This window comes from Aquarana catesbeiana, linkage group LG02, assembly GCF_042186555.1.
Source record: "Aquarana catesbeiana isolate 2022-GZ linkage group LG02, ASM4218655v1, whole genome shotgun sequence".
NCBI classification, from domain to species: Eukaryota; Metazoa; Chordata; class Amphibia; order Anura; family Ranidae; genus Aquarana; species Aquarana catesbeiana.
The window spans coordinates 308,573,896-308,595,849 of record NC_133325.1 but is presented as its reverse complement, the minus strand read 5'-3'; the positions used below and the strand labels follow the sequence as shown (position 1 = coordinate 308,595,849).

The following is a 21,954-nucleotide window of genomic DNA, read 5'->3' as shown; positions in this document are numbered from 1 at the left end:
TGGTGCCTCACCGGAACAAATTTGCAGGGCTGCCACATGGTCCAGTTACTCGACCTTCATTAAACATTATCGCCTGGATCTCCTATCAGCTCAGGAGCAGGCGTTTGGTCGTAAGGTCCTTCAGGCAGTTGTCCCTCCCTAGACTGGTAAGTTCATCGTCTCATGGGCTGTCCTGGAAGACGCTTGGAGAAAAGCTGGGTTAGACTTACCGGTAACTCCTTTTCTGAGAGTCTTCCAGGACAGCCGGATTCCCACCCGGTTCTGTCTGAAGTTATGTGTATTATGCATATGTTTTGCAGGGTCCTACGGTTCTTGAGAAGACTGACATGGGCCTGGAGGACCGCCCTTTTTATCCGGTGGGTGTAACGTGTTTCCTGTCCTGGTAGAAGGAGCCCAAGGTCTCATGGGCTGTCCTGGAAGACTCTCAGAAAAGGAGTTACCGGTAAGTCTAACTTAGCTTTTCCATTCCTAGGGTAGATTTCCTCTCACTTCCTGTTGTCTCCTTCCATTTGTAAGTAGGAGTCTTTTGTAAGTTGGATGTGTAACTAGGGGAACGCATGTATTGGCAAGCTGCAATGCGTTACATTTTTGTTCTTGGGTTTAGATTTACTTTAAACACAATTTATATTCAGTATCTATATTTTACCAAGCTCACTTATTTACTATCATTTATGCTCACACTCACCCCTCTATTCTACAGCCCCGATCCTCTTCTTTTATGATCCCCCGCCAGTGCTCCAGGCCCATCCTCTTCATTGGGTGCCCCCACTGAAAACCGATTTCAATGGGGACACCCGTGCAGACTCTCTCCCGAGTCCCACTGCTGCGTCCATTGTATGCAGACAGCGGGACTTGGCCCTGCTCCTGTGTCAGTTTTTGATTGGCTCCTGCTGCTACAAATTTGTCCAATGAGAGCGAGAGTTTCTGGAGCTGTTGCGCTCATGCACCTAGCTGGATCGGGCTCAGGTAAGAAAAAAGGGGGGGGGGGGGGACCTCTAGCACAGGTTTTTCACCTTTTAACCCTTTTATGCGTAAGGTTGAATTTTTTAAATTTGCGCATAAAATTCATGTTGCCTAGAGCAGTAGGATATTAATAAATCCCATATCACTACTGTTCCAATATTGGAACAAGAGGCATTAATGGGTTAAGGTGAAAAACCTTAAGGCTTTACAACCACTTTAAAGCCCCTGTCACTTTTGGCAGGTACCATTTGCCAAATGCTACTCGCTCAAGTGAATAGGGCTTAGCTTTAATCTGTTGCGCTCGACTTTCTTCAGTGGTGCAGACTTTTAGGTGTTAAAAGTGTTGGTGGTGAAGTGACATAATGGCCACCTGTCAGACACCTGGAAACATGATCCACTGTAGATTGCTGTTCAGAGGGCAACACTAACGTAAACTATCCCTAAGAGAGTGATGACGTGTAGCTTCTTTTCTATACAAATTGCTGCGTTGTAACCCTTTGCGACATACCGTTGCAGTCGCAGTGGATATGGCTAGTACTGCTAAGTATTTTTCTTCATTTTTTAGGAATCTCTTAGTTTCTTGAGGGATGAACTTCCCATCTTTTGACATTCTGTTCAGTCAACAGTTAATATTGTTGAGGCTGTCCAGACTGATCACACCCTGGACTCTGCATGGCAACAGTAGCCCAGTCCAAGCATCAGATAACATACACTAATCATAGATGGGTTGTACCTCATTGGAACTTAATGATAGAACACAAACAAGTCTGATTATTTTTAAATGGATCTCATTAAGAATTCGGCAACTCTACTGATTGTTACTAATTGGATATTAGTAGCCTCACTGGTATAACCTCAATTAAAACAAAGAATTATGTAACATGATATTTTGTTTACTTTTCATATGAATTAGAAACCCCTGGGTCTATTTTCAACTAAATTACATCAAATATATAAATCAACTCAAAAAGCCTTTCATCTGCAAAAATAGATATTGTAGTGATCTCAAATGCTAAAAAATGGCTTTTTCTGATATAAACATGTGATGAATTCATTAGTTTTTTTCAATACTTTTCTTCTTTTTTTTTTTTTTTTTTATGAGCTGATGTCTCGTGTGTGTGTGTGTGTGTGTGTGTGTGTGTGTGTGTGTGTGTGTGTGTGTGTGTGTGTGTGTGTGTGTGTGTGTGTGTGGTTGAGCAGGTTGTACACTACTATTCATTCCCTTGGAGTTTACCATTGCTTGAAATTATGCTAAATTAAACTTTACTGCTGCATGAAGTCGGCTCTACATATTTAATTTTGTGTGTATATGTGATTCTGCATTTCCACAGCCCGCCCGTGCTGTGATTCATCTCAGCGCATGCCAATCACCAGGTCCCAGCCAGTGATTGGCACTAGCACTCGGCAATTGGCTCTGAGTCTCTCAAAACGCAGCTCTGTCGGTATAATCAGGGGAAATCAACCAGATGCCCAGTAAAAGCAGTGTGTATACACACGTTGGGCACATACTTAACGCCCTCAATATTAACCCCTTCCTACCCAGTGTCATTAGTACAGTGACTGCATCTTATTATTGCTGATCACTGTAAAAATGGCACTGGTGATGTCAGTAGCAGTTCCCAAAAAGTGTCAGATTGGCCGCTGCACTATCGCAGTGCCGTTATAAGTCGCTGATCACTGACATTACTAGAATAAAAACCTAAGATAACTTTCACTTAAACCAATGGGATATAAAATGGTATCTACAAACTATCAATATGCACTTATTGGGATTTATTTTTACCAAAAACATGTAGCAGAATAAGTTTTGGCCAAAATTTATTAAGAGTGTGGGTTTCTTTTTTCTTTTTTTTTATGGGATATGTTGTATAGCAGAAAGTAAGAAGAAAGTTTTTTCTTTTCTAAATTGTCGATCCTTTTTTTTTTTTCTTCTATAAATTAAATAAAAAGCCCAGAGGTGATCAAACATCAGCAAAAGAAAGCTCTATTTGTGTGACTAAAAGTATAGATTTAGTTTGGGTACAGCGTTGCATCGCGCAATTGTCAGTTAAAGTAGCGCAGTGCTGCATAGCAAAAAAATGGCCTGGTCACTAAGGGGGTACATATTCTGGAGGGCAAGTAGAGTGCTAAACTTTGCACCACCTTGCTTGGTGATGTGTTTTTACAGAGTATGAACTGGCCCTGCTCTTGGCAGTTAGACAGCAGCAGCCTCCAGCGCTGGATGGGGGGAGCTTTGGATGCCACAAGTAAAATTTTCCCTACAAGTTCTCTTTAACCCCAGTAGATTTAAGCAAAATGTTACTGCTTTGGTAAATTGTTACAAAACTCCCTTGTGTTTTACCCAGACTTTGTTTTTTCAGTTCATGTGATTGTTAACAATATAATGAAGAGCCTCATGATTGCTGCATATATATGTGTGTGTGTGTGTGTGTGTGTGTGTGTATATATATTTATATACACATTGTGTGTAGAAAGGCAGATCGACACGGAGTGGATACAAAAGTGACTTGAAGCCAGGATCACATGGTTTCTATAAACAGTGTTACCAAGTGGTTTAGTTCAATAGCTGTGGCATTTCTTCTCTAGCTAAACAAGTTTGTCAAGTTCCCCCTTCTTGAACACGGACTACTGTAGTCCTTTGGGCATTTCATTGTGAGAGGCACTTGCGCTCACACCTGTTCATAATCTGCTAAGAAGATGGGTTTTCTATTGTCCCTGTTCTTACAGTCCTATCTCTTTCTCTACAGTGTGTCCTTGCACAGGGGGAACTGCAGGCCAATACGGTTTGAACCACCAATGCTGGACTTCCACGAACAGTAAGCCTAATTATTTCCTCTATATAATCTATCCAGTTTTAACATATTTGCAACCCATATCCGTCATAAAGTTGGTTTTTAATTTTAGTGTGTAATTTTTTCTCTATATACCAGTAATGCTATTGCACTTTCATTTTCTTGTGTTTTCAAAAACATTCTTTAGGGCAGTCGTTACAAAAAATATTGTATTTTGGTAACTGTATAAGAATAATTCATAAAATGTTATAATATTTGTTATACAAATGCTTCCCCATATACTTACACACAGCACCTTGAGGCTCCAGCCACAAAAACGCAACGCATTTATGGTGTACAGACTGCAGCGCCATTGTGAATGAGGCCTGCAATATACTTACAAAATTCACATTAAATTATTAAGGTTTTAAAATGTGTTTAAAAAATGAACACTGTTATTGCACCTACTGAGGCACCCCTAGCTGCGTTATCAATTGTCAGTCTGTCACTTTTCATGGACGGCTTTATGTAAATGTGAAATTGTGGGTAAAAATATTGTCTTTTTTTACACATAACTGCCTAAAGAATCAGAATACAGTAATAGGGCTGAAACAACTAATCGATTAATCAACTACTAATCGATTATGAAATTAATCGGCCAGTAACATAATGGGGTTAAAAAAACAAGCCCTTTATAGTACAAAAAGAGCAAATAATCGCTACTGTAGATGTTACTTTCACAGTTCTACAGTAAAAAAAATGAACCCCTTACAGTAGTGATTATCTGTGGTTTTTTTTTTTTTTTGTTTTTTTTTCTCTAAAGGGCTAATTTTAATTTTTTAACCCCATTATGTTACTAAACGTCTTAGACCTGGTTCACATCTAGGTGTTTTTTGGTGCTTTTTTTGCAGAAGCGCACTGCAGTTCATTTACATGGTTTCCTATGGGACACGTTCACAGCTATGCTTTTTTCAGCCGCTGCGTGGGTCAGGGACTTTTTGCGTTTAAAAAAAAAAACAAAAACAAAAAAATTTTTTGGTTCGATATATTTCAATGGAGAAGCTGCAGAAAAGCATTTAATGCATTTTTGCAGCAATTTGTGTTTTTTTAATCTGCCCAACAACAAATTGGCCAAAAAAAATTGCAAAAACGCAAATCGCCGCAAAATCACATGCGCAAAAATCAAAACACACAGCAAAAAGCACTGCAGAAACAGATCAAAAGAAAACTGCCTAGGTGTGTAGCGAGCCTTATGCTGGCCACATGGATCAATTTTCAGACGAGAATATTCAGACGAAAAATCTTTGTACATTCGATGAATGAAAGAATGTTTGAAATTTTCACTTGTTTCTAACATTCTGTTTTTAAAATGAATGTCATTTCTGAATGAAAACCACATACACTGTCTGAAAATTCCTTTGACCAAGAAGTTTTCTATTTCCAAATTTTCCCGTCACTGTGGTTGAAAATGAATGTCGACTTGACCCCTCGAACGATTAGAAAATCGAACGAACGTTCTTAAAATGACATTTTTTTTTTTTTTTTTTTTTTTGAAGGAAGACATTTGATCTCTGATAAATATTAGATTCACCCTTTAATAGTCTCTACAGTATATCTCTTCTCTAACAGTTTATACAGTATATCTCCTATAATAGTATATACAGTATATTTCTTCTGTCTGTTATTCTTAGAGAGGATTAGATATTTTGCTCCCTAACCATATAGTTGGTTATTTATATTTACCACTGCATAGAGATATTTAAGACTAAATTGCCTTTTTTTAAAACTTTACATATTAACTAAATTATACGCTACACTTTTTTTTTTTTTTTTTTTTAAGGTTATTAATCGATTAATCGAAAAAATAATCGGCCAACTAATCGATTACGCCCCCCCAAAGGACCTTGTCACCATGTTGATGAGGACAAGGGCCTCTTCCCCACAACCCTGGTCGGTGGTTGTCGGGGTCTGCAGAGAGGGGCTTATCGGAATCTGGAAAGCCCCCTTTAGGAAGGGGGGCCCCCAGATCCTGGCCCCCCACCCTATGTGAATGAGTATGGGGGGTACATTAGGTGAATGTACATACCCCATTGTACATTTACTTAAGAAAAAAGTGTCAGAAAAACAAACACTGTACACAGGTTTTTAAAGTATTTTAGTAAGGCAGCTCCAGCGTGTCTTCCGATGTTTCTTCTCCCCTCTGACTCTTCTCCCTCCTCCAGCGATGTTTTCTCCCTTCTCCTGGGTCTTCTCTCTCTGCTGTCTTCTCGCTCTTTACTGGGTCTTTGCTGCTGTCATCTCCCTCTGTTCTTCTTGATGTTGACTTAAAGCGGAGCTCCACCCTAAAGTGGAACTTCTGCTCATCAGAGTCTCCCCCCCCCCCCCCCCCCTCCTCCGGTGCCACAATTGGCACCTTTCAGGGGAGAGGGGAGTGGAGATACCTGTCTAATACAGGTATCTGCACCCACTTCCGGGTCTAGATAGCCGCAGATGACCCCCCCCCCCCCCCCCCCGTTGTGTTCTGGGAAACACACCGTTCCCAGAACACTGTGGGGACCATTGAAAACGCGCAGCGCGACTCACGCATGCGCAGTAGGGAACCGGGCAGTGAAGCCGCAACGCTTCACTTCCTGATTCCCTGACCAAGAATGGCTGCGGGGGCAGCCGAGTGATCGATCGGCTTCAGCTGCCGACATCGCTGGACTCTGGGACAGGTAAGTGTCCATTTATTAAGTCAGCAGCTGCAGTGTTTTTGCTGCTGGCCTTTGATAATTTTTTTTTTTTTTTTAAGGTGGAGCTCCGCTTTAACGCGATCTCCCAGTGCAATGCTGGGTCCGCCGTGTGCAATGACTTATATTGGCATTGGGCGGGGCCACACGCTAACGCCATCTGGAGGCCTCGCCCCCTTGTGATCCCATCATGCCACGCAAGGTGACATAAGTAGGAGGGGCCTCCAGATGATGTCGGCGGGTGGCCCCGCCTCATGCCAATATAAGTCATTATGACTAATTATATAGTATATGATAACAAATGAACCATAAAATTGATGTAAAAAAAGTCCAAAAAGAATCATGCATGATACAGGAGCTGTCCATTTCCACCTTCAGCTGAGACACACGCCTGCATCCTGCATCACATATTGAGTGACGGACCGGCCCCTGCCTTGTCCTCCAGCTGCGCTGCTACCTGCTGGATTTTATATATGCATGTAAGTGCTTTTCTTAAAGACAGTATTACACTATTATTGCCTTTCTGTGGCTCGTTTATGGGGGAGCCCAACTTCTCAGATGTAATGAAAAAGGAGCTGTGGATATACGAGTGTAACAGATTGAGGAGTTTACCATTCATGATGGGATTGCAGTTCGATTAATTTTGGAAACAGCCGATTGGAGCTACATGTGGCTTGGAAGATTCTAGTTAAGGAAGGAGGAATGATTCCGTTTATTATAGGCCTGGTGGTCACTCTGGCCAAAAATGCCAAAGACATCTGGTGAGCACATTTATATGGCATTTTGGGTGAAGCACTTTTTGTTTCAAGATTTAAAGCGCACTTTAGGAGGCACAGTGTTGGAGAAAGCATATATAGAAGATATATATCACTTGTTTTTTATCCATATGTATATTGCGGTACTTTTTTTTTTTTTTTTTTTCTTTTTTTTTACATCAATTTTATGGTTCATTTGTTATCATATACTATATAATTAGTCATAGTGGGTACTTTATGTCTATTTGCACCATTTTTTATTTCATGTTTATTAGTTTTCACAAATTTTTCGTGCTGCATTAGAACATATATTTTTGGTTTTGGCGCCGTTTCTCATTTTCTATTTTTCAATATAAGTCATTGCACACAGCAGACCCAGCATTACATCGGGAGATCGCGTTTAGTCAACATTGGAAGAACAACAGAGGGAGAATACAGCGGGAAAGACCTGGCAAAAGAGAGAGGGTAAATGGGTAGGGATACAATGTACCCCATACTCATTCGCATAGGGTGGGGTGCCGGGTTCTGGGAGCCCTCTACTTAAAGGGGGCTTCCAGATTCAGATAAAACTCTAACATAGCATGACACTTCAAAAGAGTCTGGTATAGCTGCGCACCCCGAGACAAAAAAGAAATGGGAAGTTCTCCATGGGGTTTTTTAGCAGCAATTATAAATCAAAAAAAGAAGTTTGTAAAAAAAATATATTTTTTATTAACAAAATACTCTGGACATTACTCTACAAGGGCATCAAAAGAAATCAAAATCTTAATATTGTTTGACATATCTGCTATGTAGGTTGGTTTAAGATAATCACTTTATATTTACCCTCTATATCGTTTGGGCTTGTTTTATCCGGAGACTTCTTTAAAAGCACGGGACGACATTCCAGCAGATCCCAGGATCATAAGTGGGGGAATCTTCTGTTTTCTATCATGCTTTTAAAGAAATCTCCGGATAAATGAGCCCAAACGGTATAGAGGGTAAATATAAAGTGATTATCTTAAACCAACCTACATAGCAGATATGTCAAACAATATAAGGATTTTGATTTCTTTTGATGCCCTTGTATGGTTTAAGGACCCCCTGAGGAAGACCATGACCCTATAAGGTTGAAATGCATTGGGGTTTTCTCCAACATCGGACAGTACAAATATAACCATAACTAATATTGTAGATAGCATTGTTATATGAATAACCCTTGTAATCCTTTATGATACAATTTATTATCTGAATTGTGATCCCACCTATTGTGTCTCGTATCATGTAAACCGGAGCTCATGTTTTAAACTTTTGTATTTTTACAAACTTCTTTTTTTGATTTATAATTGCTGCTAAAAAAAAAAACCCCATGGGGAGCTTCCAATTCCAGATTCAGATAAAACCCCCGCCTGCAGACCACCGTCCAGGGTTGTCGGGAAGAGGCCCTTGTCCTCTTCAACTAGTTGAGGGCATATGGCCTGGTATGGTCAAGGAGGAGGGGGGGTGCTTACTCCCCCCCCCCCCCCCCCCAAATCCTGACCTGCTGGGCTGCATGCTCTGATAAGGGTCTGGTATGGATTTTGGGGGGACCCCACTCCTTTTTTTTTTTTTTTTTTCTTTTTTTTTTGGCGTGGGGGCCAATTCATTTTTGGAGGGGTTTCCCCTTCGACATCCTCAGCACACAAGTCGGATCATCATGACCTGACCTGTGGTGCGACTTCTATTCAAATCAATGGGCTCCCATAGGGAACCATTGATTTTGAATAGAGGCAGAGAAACACCTGTTTACATCGTTAAACCACGTTTAACAGCCTTTACTGGCATTTTAGGACTGCTCTTGAACGCGATTTTAAGGTGTTCAGACAACAGCCCATAAACTCCCCTGCTGATAAAAGGCCAAAAATGTCCATGTGTGCACAGACACATAGGATAACATAGAGAGGGGAGTTTATGGGCCGTTAAAAAAAAAAAAAAAAGCCCAAAAACCTCTGTTTTATGAGTTTCAGTTTGCATGGAGCCTAATACTCTCACTTTCCCCACAGAACTCTCCCTCTCTAAGAAAAGTCACATTTCTGTGTACCAACTATTTAAATTAATATTTAATACTGCAGATTACCTATCCTTGAACTTGGGTGGCTGCATTCGTTTTTTTCTTTTTGTTTTTTTTGTTTTGTTTTTTTTCAAGAACAGTTTCAGCAAGTACAGAAAATACCCATTGATCTTGCTAGAAATACAGTATCTTTGTCTTGCTTAGAGCACAACTCAAAAAAAAAGCAAAAAAAAACGAATACCGCTGCAAAGGGTAAATGCTTGTTTTTGAATAGAAGAAGAGGAATAAGATGTAAAATCTCCCCTTATTCCCTGCTCCAGCAAGTTCCCCCCAACAGTGTTGCCAGTCCCACGCAGCCTCCTTTCTAAGGCGCTTTCAGCTGCGGCCGCACTCCTCTCCACACAGTTTTTCTTCCAGTCTGAAGTTGGACTTTACCTGAAAGGAGAAAAAAATCCTCCCGGTGAAAAGAGGAGGACTTCCCTTTAAAGATACAGTGAAGAAAGTGAGCATGGTTACCAAGAGATAAAGTGTGGTGAAATAAAGAAAACATGTTTAAGAAAAAGAAAACTAATGCAGCCATCACAACTAGGGACTAAAGCTGCAGTACATAATATTTGTTTTTAGGTTTAGGTATGCTGTTCTTTATATAGGGAATATAGATTGGTTATGGAGGGCCATTATTTGGTATTTAAAGCAGTTAACTTTTAAAGTGCACCTTTGTTAATGCTTATGGCTATAAAGAATTGTGAGGTGATCATCAAGCAGAAAATGCTGTATTATGTTTGGATGCATAACCCTGTATAGGTGTTCATCACAAATTACATTTTATGTCATTGAATTTTAAAATTCACATAGAATATTATACTGTTAAGTTATTTCTTTAGTTTTTCAACTGCCTTTGTTTTCCACTCTGGTTAAGCCTTTATTTACTGGTATAATATGTTTAATTGCACAGAGATTTCCTTTAATGAAAGTTTGTTTAGTTTACCAGAACTTTATGCAGAAAGAATGTCTGAATACATTATAATGAGAAATGGGATTCAATGCCCATAACACATTTTTTTTGTCATGTGTTAACTGATTATAGAGATTCAAAACCTGCATTTTTTTTTTTCCTAGCACAGGGTAATTTCCCACTGCTTTGTGGCAATCAAAAGCAGATGTCAGTGTTGTGTTATATTTGTATCACATGTGCCAACACCTTCCTCTTTTTTTGTGTTATTGTAATGAAATGGACATAGTGTTTTAGTAGGTTTTGTATCTCTATCTTTTTGGTCAGACTGACATTATTTCAAAGTACAAAGTTGTCAGTGGCTTGAAATGCACGAATAAGTAAATAAATACTCTGACCTGCTGCAATATATGGCTGTTACAAATTGAGGTAAACAAGAAGTCCCCAGGCTTACTTGAGTCAAGTATTTTTTGTAAAACGGGGGTAGAATATGGAATTTGTTAGGACAGCTACTGCCTATTCTAATCAATCCTAGTGGGTCTTGCTTAACATGTCGGGGGGGAATCCTTTTCAGTATTTAATATCCCATACTGGGGCTGGTGAATGAAAAGGAAAACTGATAGATGTTTGTGTAATATAAACTGTCTGAAACTGTTCTTCCCTCAGACACTTTGGTAAACGGGGCTTGTGTGTGTCTTTCTATTTCATTTTAATGCATACCCTGTAGGCTGACTTTCCACTGGATTGTTCATTGAAATGGTCCTGTGAAAAGTGGAAGAGCTACTGTTTACTGTGAAATCCTTGTCATTCATTAAGTAAGCACATCACTATTATGCGATTTCATTTTAGCATGCTGTGAAGCAGTTCATGCTTCGTCACCACAAATACAGTATATCTTAAGGGCTCGTTCACACATCCGTCAATACCCTGTGTTTACGCTGCATTTAATCAGTGTTTTTAAAGCCTCATAACTGCGATTCATTGTCTGCCATCACCGCTCATCAGCCTCCTCAAATATTTCAGTGGTAGAACACTAATGCCCTGTACACACGACCGGTTTTGCCGTCGGAATGAACTCCAAAGGTTTCTCCGACGGAATTCAGCTCAAGCGGTCTTGCATACACACGGTCACACCAAAGTCCGACCGTCCAGAACGAGGTGACGTACAACATATACGACGGGACTAGAAAAAGGAAGTTCAATAGCCAGTAGCTTCCATCTCGTACTTCTGAGCATGTGTCGTTTTTGGTACATTGGAACAGCATACAGACGAGCGGGTTTCCTTATAGTAATTAGTTCAGTTGGAAAAATTTAGAACATGTTCACTATCTAAGTCCGTCAAAATTTTTGACTGAAAAAGTCAGATGGGTCATACACACGGTCGGAAAATACGATGAGAAGCTCCCATCAGACTTTTTCTGATGGGCATTCTGCTCGTGTGTACGCGGCATAACTGCACCTTAACCGCGCTTATAGCATTTACGACACATTAAGGATACATTTCTAAAGTGTGGGGACAGGCAGTGGAGGTACCTGTATCCCAGAATGCACAATAATAGAGAATTAGGACAGAGCAGCTCCATCTGCTTCCTGTTTGCACAGAGCAGCTGTGTGCGTCTGTGTACTGGCAAAAGCATCAAGCCAGCCAGCAACACTGACATTGCTAGGCAGGGGCAGAGGCATTAAGCAGTATTACCAATAGTAAAGTGTTCTGTGCCAGCAAATGTTGGCACATGGAAGTGACAGTGCCAGCAAGCGTCATGAAGGCTGATATTAATGTATCAGTATTTATAGAAGAGGTGGGCTTTGGGTAGATCCAACACCTAATATTAAGACCAGTATCCGCTATGGAATCTGCTCCCTGCCAATCACAAGGCAGGGGGACTTCATAGGGTAATGGTCTTCAGAAATGGCAAAAGAGGATACTTGGGCATGATTTTTTTTTTTGCAAGGTTAGACATTCTTCTGGTGACTAAGGATACCTCGTATCAGTTGGGGATTGCATCATTCGGGGTATTAATCTCAAGAAGGGCATCAAACTGGGGTACCTTCATGCCGGTATTATCAAAGAACTTGGGGGTGCGCATACAATTCGTGGTAAAGAATATAGAAATGCTCCTTGGAAATTCTCAGTCAGACATTGGGATGCAACAAATACTGGTGCAATTTGCTCTTTCTGCTGCATCATGCTTTCCATAATCATCTTGAGCTGGACCAAGCCAGGTGTCAGTTCAAAGTACATAAATCCACTTTACATGGAATTCACAAAAATGCCTGCCATCACACCACAATTTAACCAGTCCTTAAAGTAGATAATTTCCTCTACATCACTTCCCATTTAAACACTTTTCCCTCCAAAAACACTTTACTGGATATTTAACACGCTTTCTTGATGGTTTTTCAAAGCTTCAAAAACAGTGTCAAAACATGTCTAAAACGCTGTATGTGCATTAATGAGCTTTGCGTCATTCTTCATAATCAACACAAGTGTAAACCAGCCCTTAAAGCTGAACTCCATGCATGGATTTTATTGCATAGTTACATTGGACCATTGTAAGTATGCATATGCCAGTTGAGGATCGCTGTAGAAGTTGCCACTTCTACAGTTATTGCTGCTCACTTCTGCCCTGCTGCATAGTAACTACAGGGGGTTGCTTCCTCACTCTGCACAGGTGCCATTTACGGAATACTTTGAAAAAACTGGTCACATCCCGCCTCCTACCTCAACCAGTCAGAGACCCCCTGTGCCTACCATGCAGCAGGGCAGCTGTTTGGCATGGCACCTGGAGGCCCCCGGCGATCGCTGTAGTAGTGATTCTCTGCTTCCACAGTGGTCCAACAGGTATGGCATATGCATGCTTACATTGGTCCAAGTTGGGCTATGCAATAAAAATCCATACCTAGAGTTGAGCTTTTAAAGTGGTTGTAAAGTCACATGTATTACTTTCATTCTCTGTATTAGGTCCCTGTTCAGTACAGTGTGTTTTGCTAAATTTGTAATGCTAAATAACTTATGCAGGTATGCAGAGCAAAGCTGTCCTGTCATGTGACCTCACTTTGCTTCAATTCCTGAGCGAGTACAGTGGGAGGGGCTGAGATTTTCCTTTGAATGCAAGCTAACAGAGGGAGGTCACCTATCTGCACTGCAGGGCTCTGCAAAGAACGGGGACCTAAAACAGAGGATCAATGTAATTAATACATGTTTCTTTACTATACAAGCACTAGAGCAGCTGCAGGGAATATAATTACACAGGCATGAGAGGGAAGGAGATTTGGCTCTTACAGACTATGGAACTGACAGAGATGCAGAGACACTGAGGCGATAGCTGGATGATGGAGGCACGTATACTGACCACACTATTCGAGAACAGCAGCCATGATAAACTTAGTCAATTTACAGAGGGGAAGACAGGAACAGGAAGGATCAACCAGGTATTGTACAACACAATTGACATGGCAAAAGCGCTGTGCTATATCTTGTGCCTTAAAGGGACAGGTGCATGACTCTTTCTTTTTCTTTTTTTTCTTTTGGGGTTACAACCACTTTAATATACATCCAGTAAACGTAAGAAATACATACTGCAACCTTCTACATAATTTACCCTTTTGATCTAAAAATGTACTGCCTCCTTATACAGTGAGAACTCATGTTCTTAATTTTAATTGCCCAAGATCATTAATCATTTGAGTACCAGCCTGTATTGCCCCCTTCATTGTCGGGCTGTTTTTCAGTTTTCTGTGCTGGGATAGTTTGACTGAGAGTTACTCGTTCATGCCACACTGTATCCAAATAAATTTTATACTTTTTTTTTTATATCTTTTTAGACCATTTTTTAATGGTATTTTATAATCGTTTTTTATTTTTACTATAAAACAAAAAAAAAATCTGGTCATTACAGCGATCACAAGACACCAAGATGCTCTGGCTCAGTCAGTACACAGTCTCTGTTTACCAAGTTGTCTAATGAAGGCTCTGTACACCACGATTAGCAGCCACATGATGGCTGTTTATCTAGTGCCATTTATAAACAGGACGTAATTGTCCACTAATATGCCACACCGCTATACAAAACCGTTAAACCTTTATAACAAAGGCATGTTATGACTTCAGTCAAAAAAAAGCTATAGGGATTGTTCGCAGCAGAACGAACAGGGATTGGATTGGTATGCAGCTTTTACCCCCATGTCTGATTTACAAAGCAGAACCTTTTTCCAGTAGATTTTGTGGACTGTGTAAAACACAATAAGCCCAATTGAAAACAATACATTTTCTTGTTTCCAGAAAACATAATACACCAAGAATATATGAAATAGATATTACTAAAAATAAGATAATATTGTGATATCACTATTATAATATAAATGTGATCATAAAATTGCCCTAAGTGCTAAAATGAATCAAGTGACCTATAGTGACAATGTGGAATACGTCTGTTTGAAAACAAATGACTGTAATAAAATGTGAGATACGTCTGTTTGAAAACAAGTGACTGTAATAAAATGTGAGATACATCTGTTTGAAAACAAATGTCGCCAGCAGTGGGAATAAACCTCAGCATATATCAATATTCCATTCTGTGAGTAGCGCTACCATGCGCTCCTGATCCGTTTCCCTACGACTTTACACTATGCTTTTCTCCTTATATATTTTTTGGGGTGAAATTTGATGTCCGCAGTTTCCAAGGTTATATCCCATTGACAGGAGTCCAGGTTTCATCTTATCCTCTTGCAACAATGGCAGCATTTTAGGTGACTGTATGCAATCCTTGGAGCTGAGGGGCTGGAAGTCTGCTACCACTGATTAGTGGGATTTATCTTGAAGAATATTTATATCCATCCTGGATTTTAATGTATCATGTGTGTTTGAACCAATATTGATATATGCTGAGGTTTATTCCCACTGCTGGCGACATTTGTTTTCAAACAGACGTATCTCACATTTTATTACAGTCACTTGTTTTCAAACAGACGTATTCCACATTGTCACTATATGTCACTTGATTCATTTTAGCACTTAGGGCAATTTTATGATCACATTTATATTATAATAGTGATATCACAATATTATCTTATTTTTAGTTATATCTATTTCATATATTCTAGTTGCTAGCACTGTATCTTTCTGTATAATCAATATCAAGTTTTTCAGCAGCTGTAACACTATTTAAAAACATTTTTTCATTGATTTAGTTTTTTTGCTAGCGTTGCTTCTAGCTATAGATGAATAATACACCAAGGGCTTGAAACAACTGTTGTGCAAGAGTAAAGCTTTTATTTTCAAATAGCAAATCAGTAGCATAATTAAGTCAAATATTACACGATGGCAAAATTTTGAGCCCAACACAACAATCTCTCAAGCCATGCCTGCTTTGTGCATTTTGCTTGCTATGGGGAACACAAACCTCAAGACATTGAATGATATTTCAGGTGGCTGTAGTGTGTGTGTGTGTGTGTGTGTGTGTGTGTGTGTGTGTGTGTGTGTGTGTGTGTGTGGCGTTCCAACCAGCAAGTTACCATAACTATTTATCTCAAGCAGTGTATATGTTTTCCTTTGGAATTAAGCAATACGTTTGGCATGTTCAGTGTTGGTGCAGGAAACATGGTATTGCCTTTGTCAGCGGGAATGCAGGTGGTAAGTATTTTATTATTTATACTACTTTGTTATAGCAGATTTCACTGCCAGGTAGCTATTTAAAGCATGTTGGCGTGCAGGTAATTGGTTGCATTGGGCACAAGTGAGGCATTGTCTAAAGCTCCAGTACAAGTTTGTTCAGTAAACATTATGACCCACATATTTAATCAAGGCTTCCTTGGGCTAAATCATTCTATTCAGCTCTGCATAACGTAATCCTGTCATGAGATAAATGTGGATGCTGACATTGCTATTCCCAATCAGATTTATTGTTTCATTTTCCCAAAGGATTTAAGAAACGATATCACATTCCTAGGTCAATGACTAACAAATTATTAAAGCAAGAGGCAGCCTGGCAAACTAGCAATTTTAAAAGGACTCTTGCAATGGCCGTAACAGATCTTTGGGGTCCATTACTACCAGCCCAGTCTGCTGCAGTGCCTTAAACACACACACACGTTTGTTTGCACATTAATGCACGTTGTGTTGGGGCAGTATTCATTTAAATAGACTGCCCGATGCACTACAACTGATCAATAATTGTGCATAGGTAAAGCACTCTAACCCATCAAATGACCTCAAAGCTGATTAGACAGCTCAAATGTGGTTAGTTGCTGTTTACGTGCTACTATTGCTGTTTGTGCCGCCTCCTTTATAAAAGTCCAGAGGAATAGATAGACAAAAAAAAAATGCAGTTTTTATTATTGTTTACTTTCTAAAGGTATTTTTCATTGTTCTTTTAAGCTTAGTAAGTAATTTTATTTCTAGTTTTTCTGTCTTTCTACTCGTGTATGATGTGATTTCTGTCAAAATATAGTTAAAGCTGATCTCCAGCTTTTAGTGAAATAGTTTGTTTGGATCAGCTTGGTCCAAACAAACTATTTAAACTTCACTAAATAAATAAAATTTAATTCACTAAGGCTTCATGTACACTGCTGCTGGTAAACGGACGTTTAGGAGCAGTTGGGTGTTTTGTTTTTTTGTAGCTGCCCCTGAACTCTCCACTGTTATCTTATCTGTACATGTACACAGAGATGCCAAATGCCTGTAATGCCGCGTACACATGACCGGACTTTTCGGCATCAAAGGTCCGACGGAACAAATCCGCCGGACAATTTGATCATGTGTGGGCTTCATCGGACCTTTGCTGTGGAAAAATCAGACGGACTTTAGAAACAGAACACGTTCGGTCGAAAAATCCGTTCATTTGTATGCTGTCCGACGGACAAACGACACAAGGGCAGCTGTTGGCTACTGGATATTAACTTCCTTATTCTAGTCCAGTCGTACATCATCACGTTCAAATTAGTCGGACTTTGGTGTGATCGTGTGTAGGCAAGTCTGTTGTGTCAGAACTCCATCGAAAATCCATCGAAAGTCCGTCAAAAAGTCCTTCGGAGTTCAGTCCGTCAAAAAGTCCTTCGGAGTTCAGTCCGTCAAAAAGTCCTTCGGAGTTCAGTCCGTCAAAAAGTCCTTCGGAGTTCAGTCCGTCAAAAAGTCCTTCGGAGTTCAGTCCGTCAAAAAGTCCTTCGGAGTTCAGTCCGTCAAAAAGTCTGCTCGTGTGTACATGGCAAAACAACTTGTAAACGCGGTAACTGGCATTTACAGGCGTTTTTAATGGAGAAAAATTAACTATTTGCGAAAAAAAAAAAAAGTTGGAAAAGGTGGCAAAATGGACGTTTTTTTTAAAACATCGGTTACTATCACGTTAAATCGTTCAGGAGAGGTTCTAAAACGTCCCGTGTGCATTAAATGCTAGCCGACCAGCCGCCACAGTTATACTGTGGCAGGTTGGCTCGGCTGTGTAAATCGCCGTAGCTGTACACCTGCTCATACACCGCGATCTGTGGGCACGTGCGTGCCGCCGATTGGCCAGTGGGGCAGCCAATCAGCGTGTCCTGCAGACTCTGTCCGCTGGCTGTCCGTGCTCGCTCCCCCGCAGTGACAGAATGGCTTCGCCTGGCTTGGATTAAGGACACACGCCACTGCGTCCGGCGACAGAATGGGAATCTGCCATAGTAAAGAAGGCAGATTTATGTTCTGACAGGGGATTATACAGAGATCCTGTCTTTCTGCTATGCAGGAAGACTGATCTGTTTGTTGTCCCAGGCAGCCCATCCCCCCCACACAGTTAAAAACACACTGAGAACACAGTTAACTCCTTGATCACTGCTGATGTTAACCCATTCCCTGCCAGTGCCATTAGTATAATGTTGATGCATATTTTAACACTGATCACTGTACTAATGTTGCTGGTTCCCAAAAAAGTGTAAAAAAAATGTCAGGTAACTTATCTGTCTGCTGCAATGTCACAGTCCCGCTAAAGATCACTGCAATTACTAGTAAAAAAAATAAAAATGCCATAAATCTTTCCCCTATTTGTATACGCTATAAAGTCTGCTCAAACTAACGCTTTTTGGGATTTTTTTTTTTACCAAAAATATGTAGCAGAGTACAAATTGGCCTAAATTGATGAAGAAATTTGTTTAAAAAAAAAAGTAAAAAGATGTATTGGGTGTGTATTATAGCCGAAAAAAATAAATTTTTTCTAAATTTACATTTTTTTTTTTTTTTTTGTTAGCGCAAACAATAATAATGCAGAGGTGGTCAAACTATTTGTGGGAAAGAGACATCAGTTTTATTTGGGTACAGTGTTGCACGACCGCGCAATTGTCAGCTAAAGTAAGGCAGCGCTGGAGCATTGTATGTAACCTCAGCTACATACAATATACAGTGCTGTGTTCTGGCAGTGGGACAGAAACTTCCTGTCCCACTCCTGGAACAAAATGGAGTTGGGCTGAATGGCACTTAGTTTTTGGCAGGGAACTTTGTATTCTATGAATGATTACAAAGCTTCTCTTACATAAGAGTCAGAGATTGTGACATCATCCTCCACCTCAGCCAATTAGAGGAAGCTTTGTATTCATTTGATTGAATACAAAGCTCCCTGTAAAAGGCTGAGCGCCACTTGTTCTGGCAGTGGGACTGGAAGGGCCCATCCTACTGCCAGAGCACAATGCTGTTTACTGTAAGGAGCTGATCCTTTCATATAGCCCTGAGAGCGGTTGCATGTCTTGGTGAAGTAAATGGACCAGCTTGGTCCAAACTAAATATTTAAACTTCACTAAAAGCTGAATATCCGCTTTAAAGCACATCTATGGTCAGAATGTAAAATCCTATATTTTACATTCTTCCATTCTTATTTCAATTCTTTCTAAAGGGCTTCTTGCAAGTGTTTGTAATAATGTACTAATGTTTAAACACAGGATTTTGCTGGTAGAAAGATCCTGAGTAAAAACAAACTTATGTGCCATAAAGACCTTGCGTATAAGCACACGAATATGCGCATGCATTTACACATATAAAATTTTTCTTCATCCCCTTCTAGCTGCCAGTATTGCAATTTATGCTTGTGTATACTTGTGCATGCATGTGAATGACTGACTGTTGTTAAATTCAAGCTTAAATTTTTCTTTTTTTTTTTTTTTTTTTTTTCCACGGTTCTGAACTCATCGCTGCCTTACGGATCTTTACATAGCTGTGTGCATTTTTCCATAGACAACAATGCACCTGTGTTAGTGTAATATAGTTGGGTTTGTTATTTTATAGCTATATACAGTTTAGTATGTGGTTTTATTATATTATATTTTATTTTTATGTTTTTGTATTTCAATTTTTTTTATAAACCTAAAACCTTACATACGTTCAAATATCTATCTATATCTATATCTCTCAAAACATCCAAAAACAAATATACAAGACCTTCAAGAAACAAAAGAATGGATCGCTCGTAGAATATATCCTCCTCAAAGCTTTCAAGGTTACCCTTAGAGAAAGAAAGAACAAGGCCCATATTTCCTAAGCTTATTCCATCATTCAATTTCCCTCCCTCAATCAATCCCACCCCAAAAATAAAAAATAAATAAAAAAAACGAAAAACATCCCATTTTGACCCTATTTACCAAATGTGAACAACCAAAAATACTAAATTGTGTATAGTAAAACTTTTTTCTTTCCTTATCCTTCCCCTTTAAGAGACCCACTACCCCATTCCTCCCTAGTTACCGTGTAGCTCTACCAAGTAATTCTGTTCCCATTCTCCTTTATTACTGTGAAGTATTATGTGTCAAACAATTATGATTTAATTGATACATTTTTATTTCTTTTTTTCGATTTTAAGAGGGTGGGTCTATGGAAGGACAGCTACTTATAGTTTCCTTCTAGATTCCTTCCCAAATACTGTGATTTCCATAAAAAAAAAAAAGGGGAGAGGAAAGAGACATGGAAGGGCTTATAGATGACTTCTTGCTGTCCATATAGCTCAGATAAATCAATGATTGTCTAGCCAACTTTTCCAAGTCCTATAACATTTTGATTCCAAATCTTTTTGTGAGTATATTAGTTCTTCCATTATATTTATTGATGTATATAAGTGGATTAACTATTCCTAGCTGTACAGGAATGAAGGATTGTGATCGACAGGTGCATTGTTGTCTATGGGATTACCTTATCCTATGTATTTGGTTTATTTTGACTATATGAGTGCGCTGCACCAAGGGATTTTGGATTTTTTTTTTTTTTTTTTTTTTTTTACTTGTGTGCGAATTGCACATTGGTGCCGGTTGAATAAGTTATTGCAAAACTGGTAAAGATTTACCAGCACAGTAGATAAAATAGCCTTTATAATGCACCTGTGTTCAGATAATTGGTTAATAAAAATATACACACAACAAATATGGCTTTGTGCAAGAGGCCCTAATCTAAACTATCTTAAAGTTTGTACACATACTTAGTGAAAATTCCCACACATTTACTTCATTGCGTTTTGTAACGCATGTTTACTATTTCCTGTAAATGGGCACTGCAGTCACACACTTCAGAGCCTGTGTTCCCTCAGATTAGGCGACCTGTCAAATTTCGTAACTGAAGTGACGTTCCACCATGGCCATCTTGGTACACCCCTCACTCTGTCACCCTAAGCCTGCAGTCTGCCAAGTTGCCAAGCTGACATTTTTTTACACCCACCGAAGTCTTGCATGTCACACTTATTTTTACCAGTAAACTGAGCTTATATCGTGAAATGCAGTATTTAGAAGTCCATGACATTGTTTTGATGTTGAATTTTAAAAGTAACGGTCTGATGTCAGATTAGCAAATGTGTGAGATCAGCAGGCTTGCCGCTGCTTTTAAAATTCAACATCAAAACAGTGTCACAGACTTCTAAATACTGTATACGATATAAACTCAGTTTACTGGTAAAAATAAGTGTGAAATGCAAGACTTCGTGGGTGTAAAAAGATGTCCACTTGGCGAGTTCAGACTGTAGGCTTAGGGTGGCCGAGTGTGGGGTGTACCAAGATGACCATGACGGAACTTCACTTCCGTTACAAGATTTGACGGGTCGCCTATGAGGAGTTTTCAGGAGTCAGACAGCAGGGTACCACAGGATATGTAGTCCTTTAAAATTTAAACAGTAGCTGAGAAGTTGCAAAGCATGCAGGGAATCCAGGAGGTTGTAGAAAGACAACCAGCAGACAGGCAGCAAGTATATTATTGTCAAAAATAACTGTTTGTATTGCTATTACTATGCTGATGTTATAAAATGAAAGTGCATTCTGTGACCATAGAACTCCTTTAAAGTGGCTATATAAGAATCCCACTTTTTTAAGAGGAACATTCTTTTGCTTTGAACTTAAAATCTACATGTTAAAATTTGTTTGCCATAACACCAACTTTTATTTATCAATTTAAAAAAAAAAAAAAAAGGTTTTTGAGTAAAAATGTATCTAAAGATAGTTTTCTATTTAAGATAGAATAATTTAGTTTATTCAGCTTGAAATGGAGCCTGGTTATGTAGCATGAGGCTATATATTCTGCAATATTTACCATTTTGGTAAATTCATTTAATGAATCGAAGCTTTGCAACCTGAGATAACATGCACTGCATTGATGCATTCACACAATGTTGCGGTAAGCCCGAGATAAAACAAAGTTCAGGAATGTTCCTTTATCCCATTGTTTTGCAAATCTATGTACACTACAAACTATATGAATCGGTTCTGATCTAACAGCTTATTATTCTGAATAGGAAACCTTCATTTGATTTCCAAATATTAAAGATTC

At 39.4% G+C, this 21,954-nt stretch overlaps 1 protein-coding gene across 2 annotated transcripts in view; it reads left to right on the top strand.

Annotated features, from left to right (window-relative positions):
- TMEM131 (transmembrane protein 131) overlaps nt 1-21,954 on the top strand; it is a 317,376-nt gene that overhangs the window by 113,064 nt on the left and 182,358 nt on the right. For both annotated transcript variants that reach the window (XM_073614647.1, XM_073614646.1), the window contains exon 4: nt 3,711-3,779. In XM_073614647.1, the coding sequence (XP_073470748.1) occupies nt 3,711-3,779 (69 nt within the window). The remainder of the gene's footprint in view (nt 1-3,710; nt 3,780-21,954) is intronic.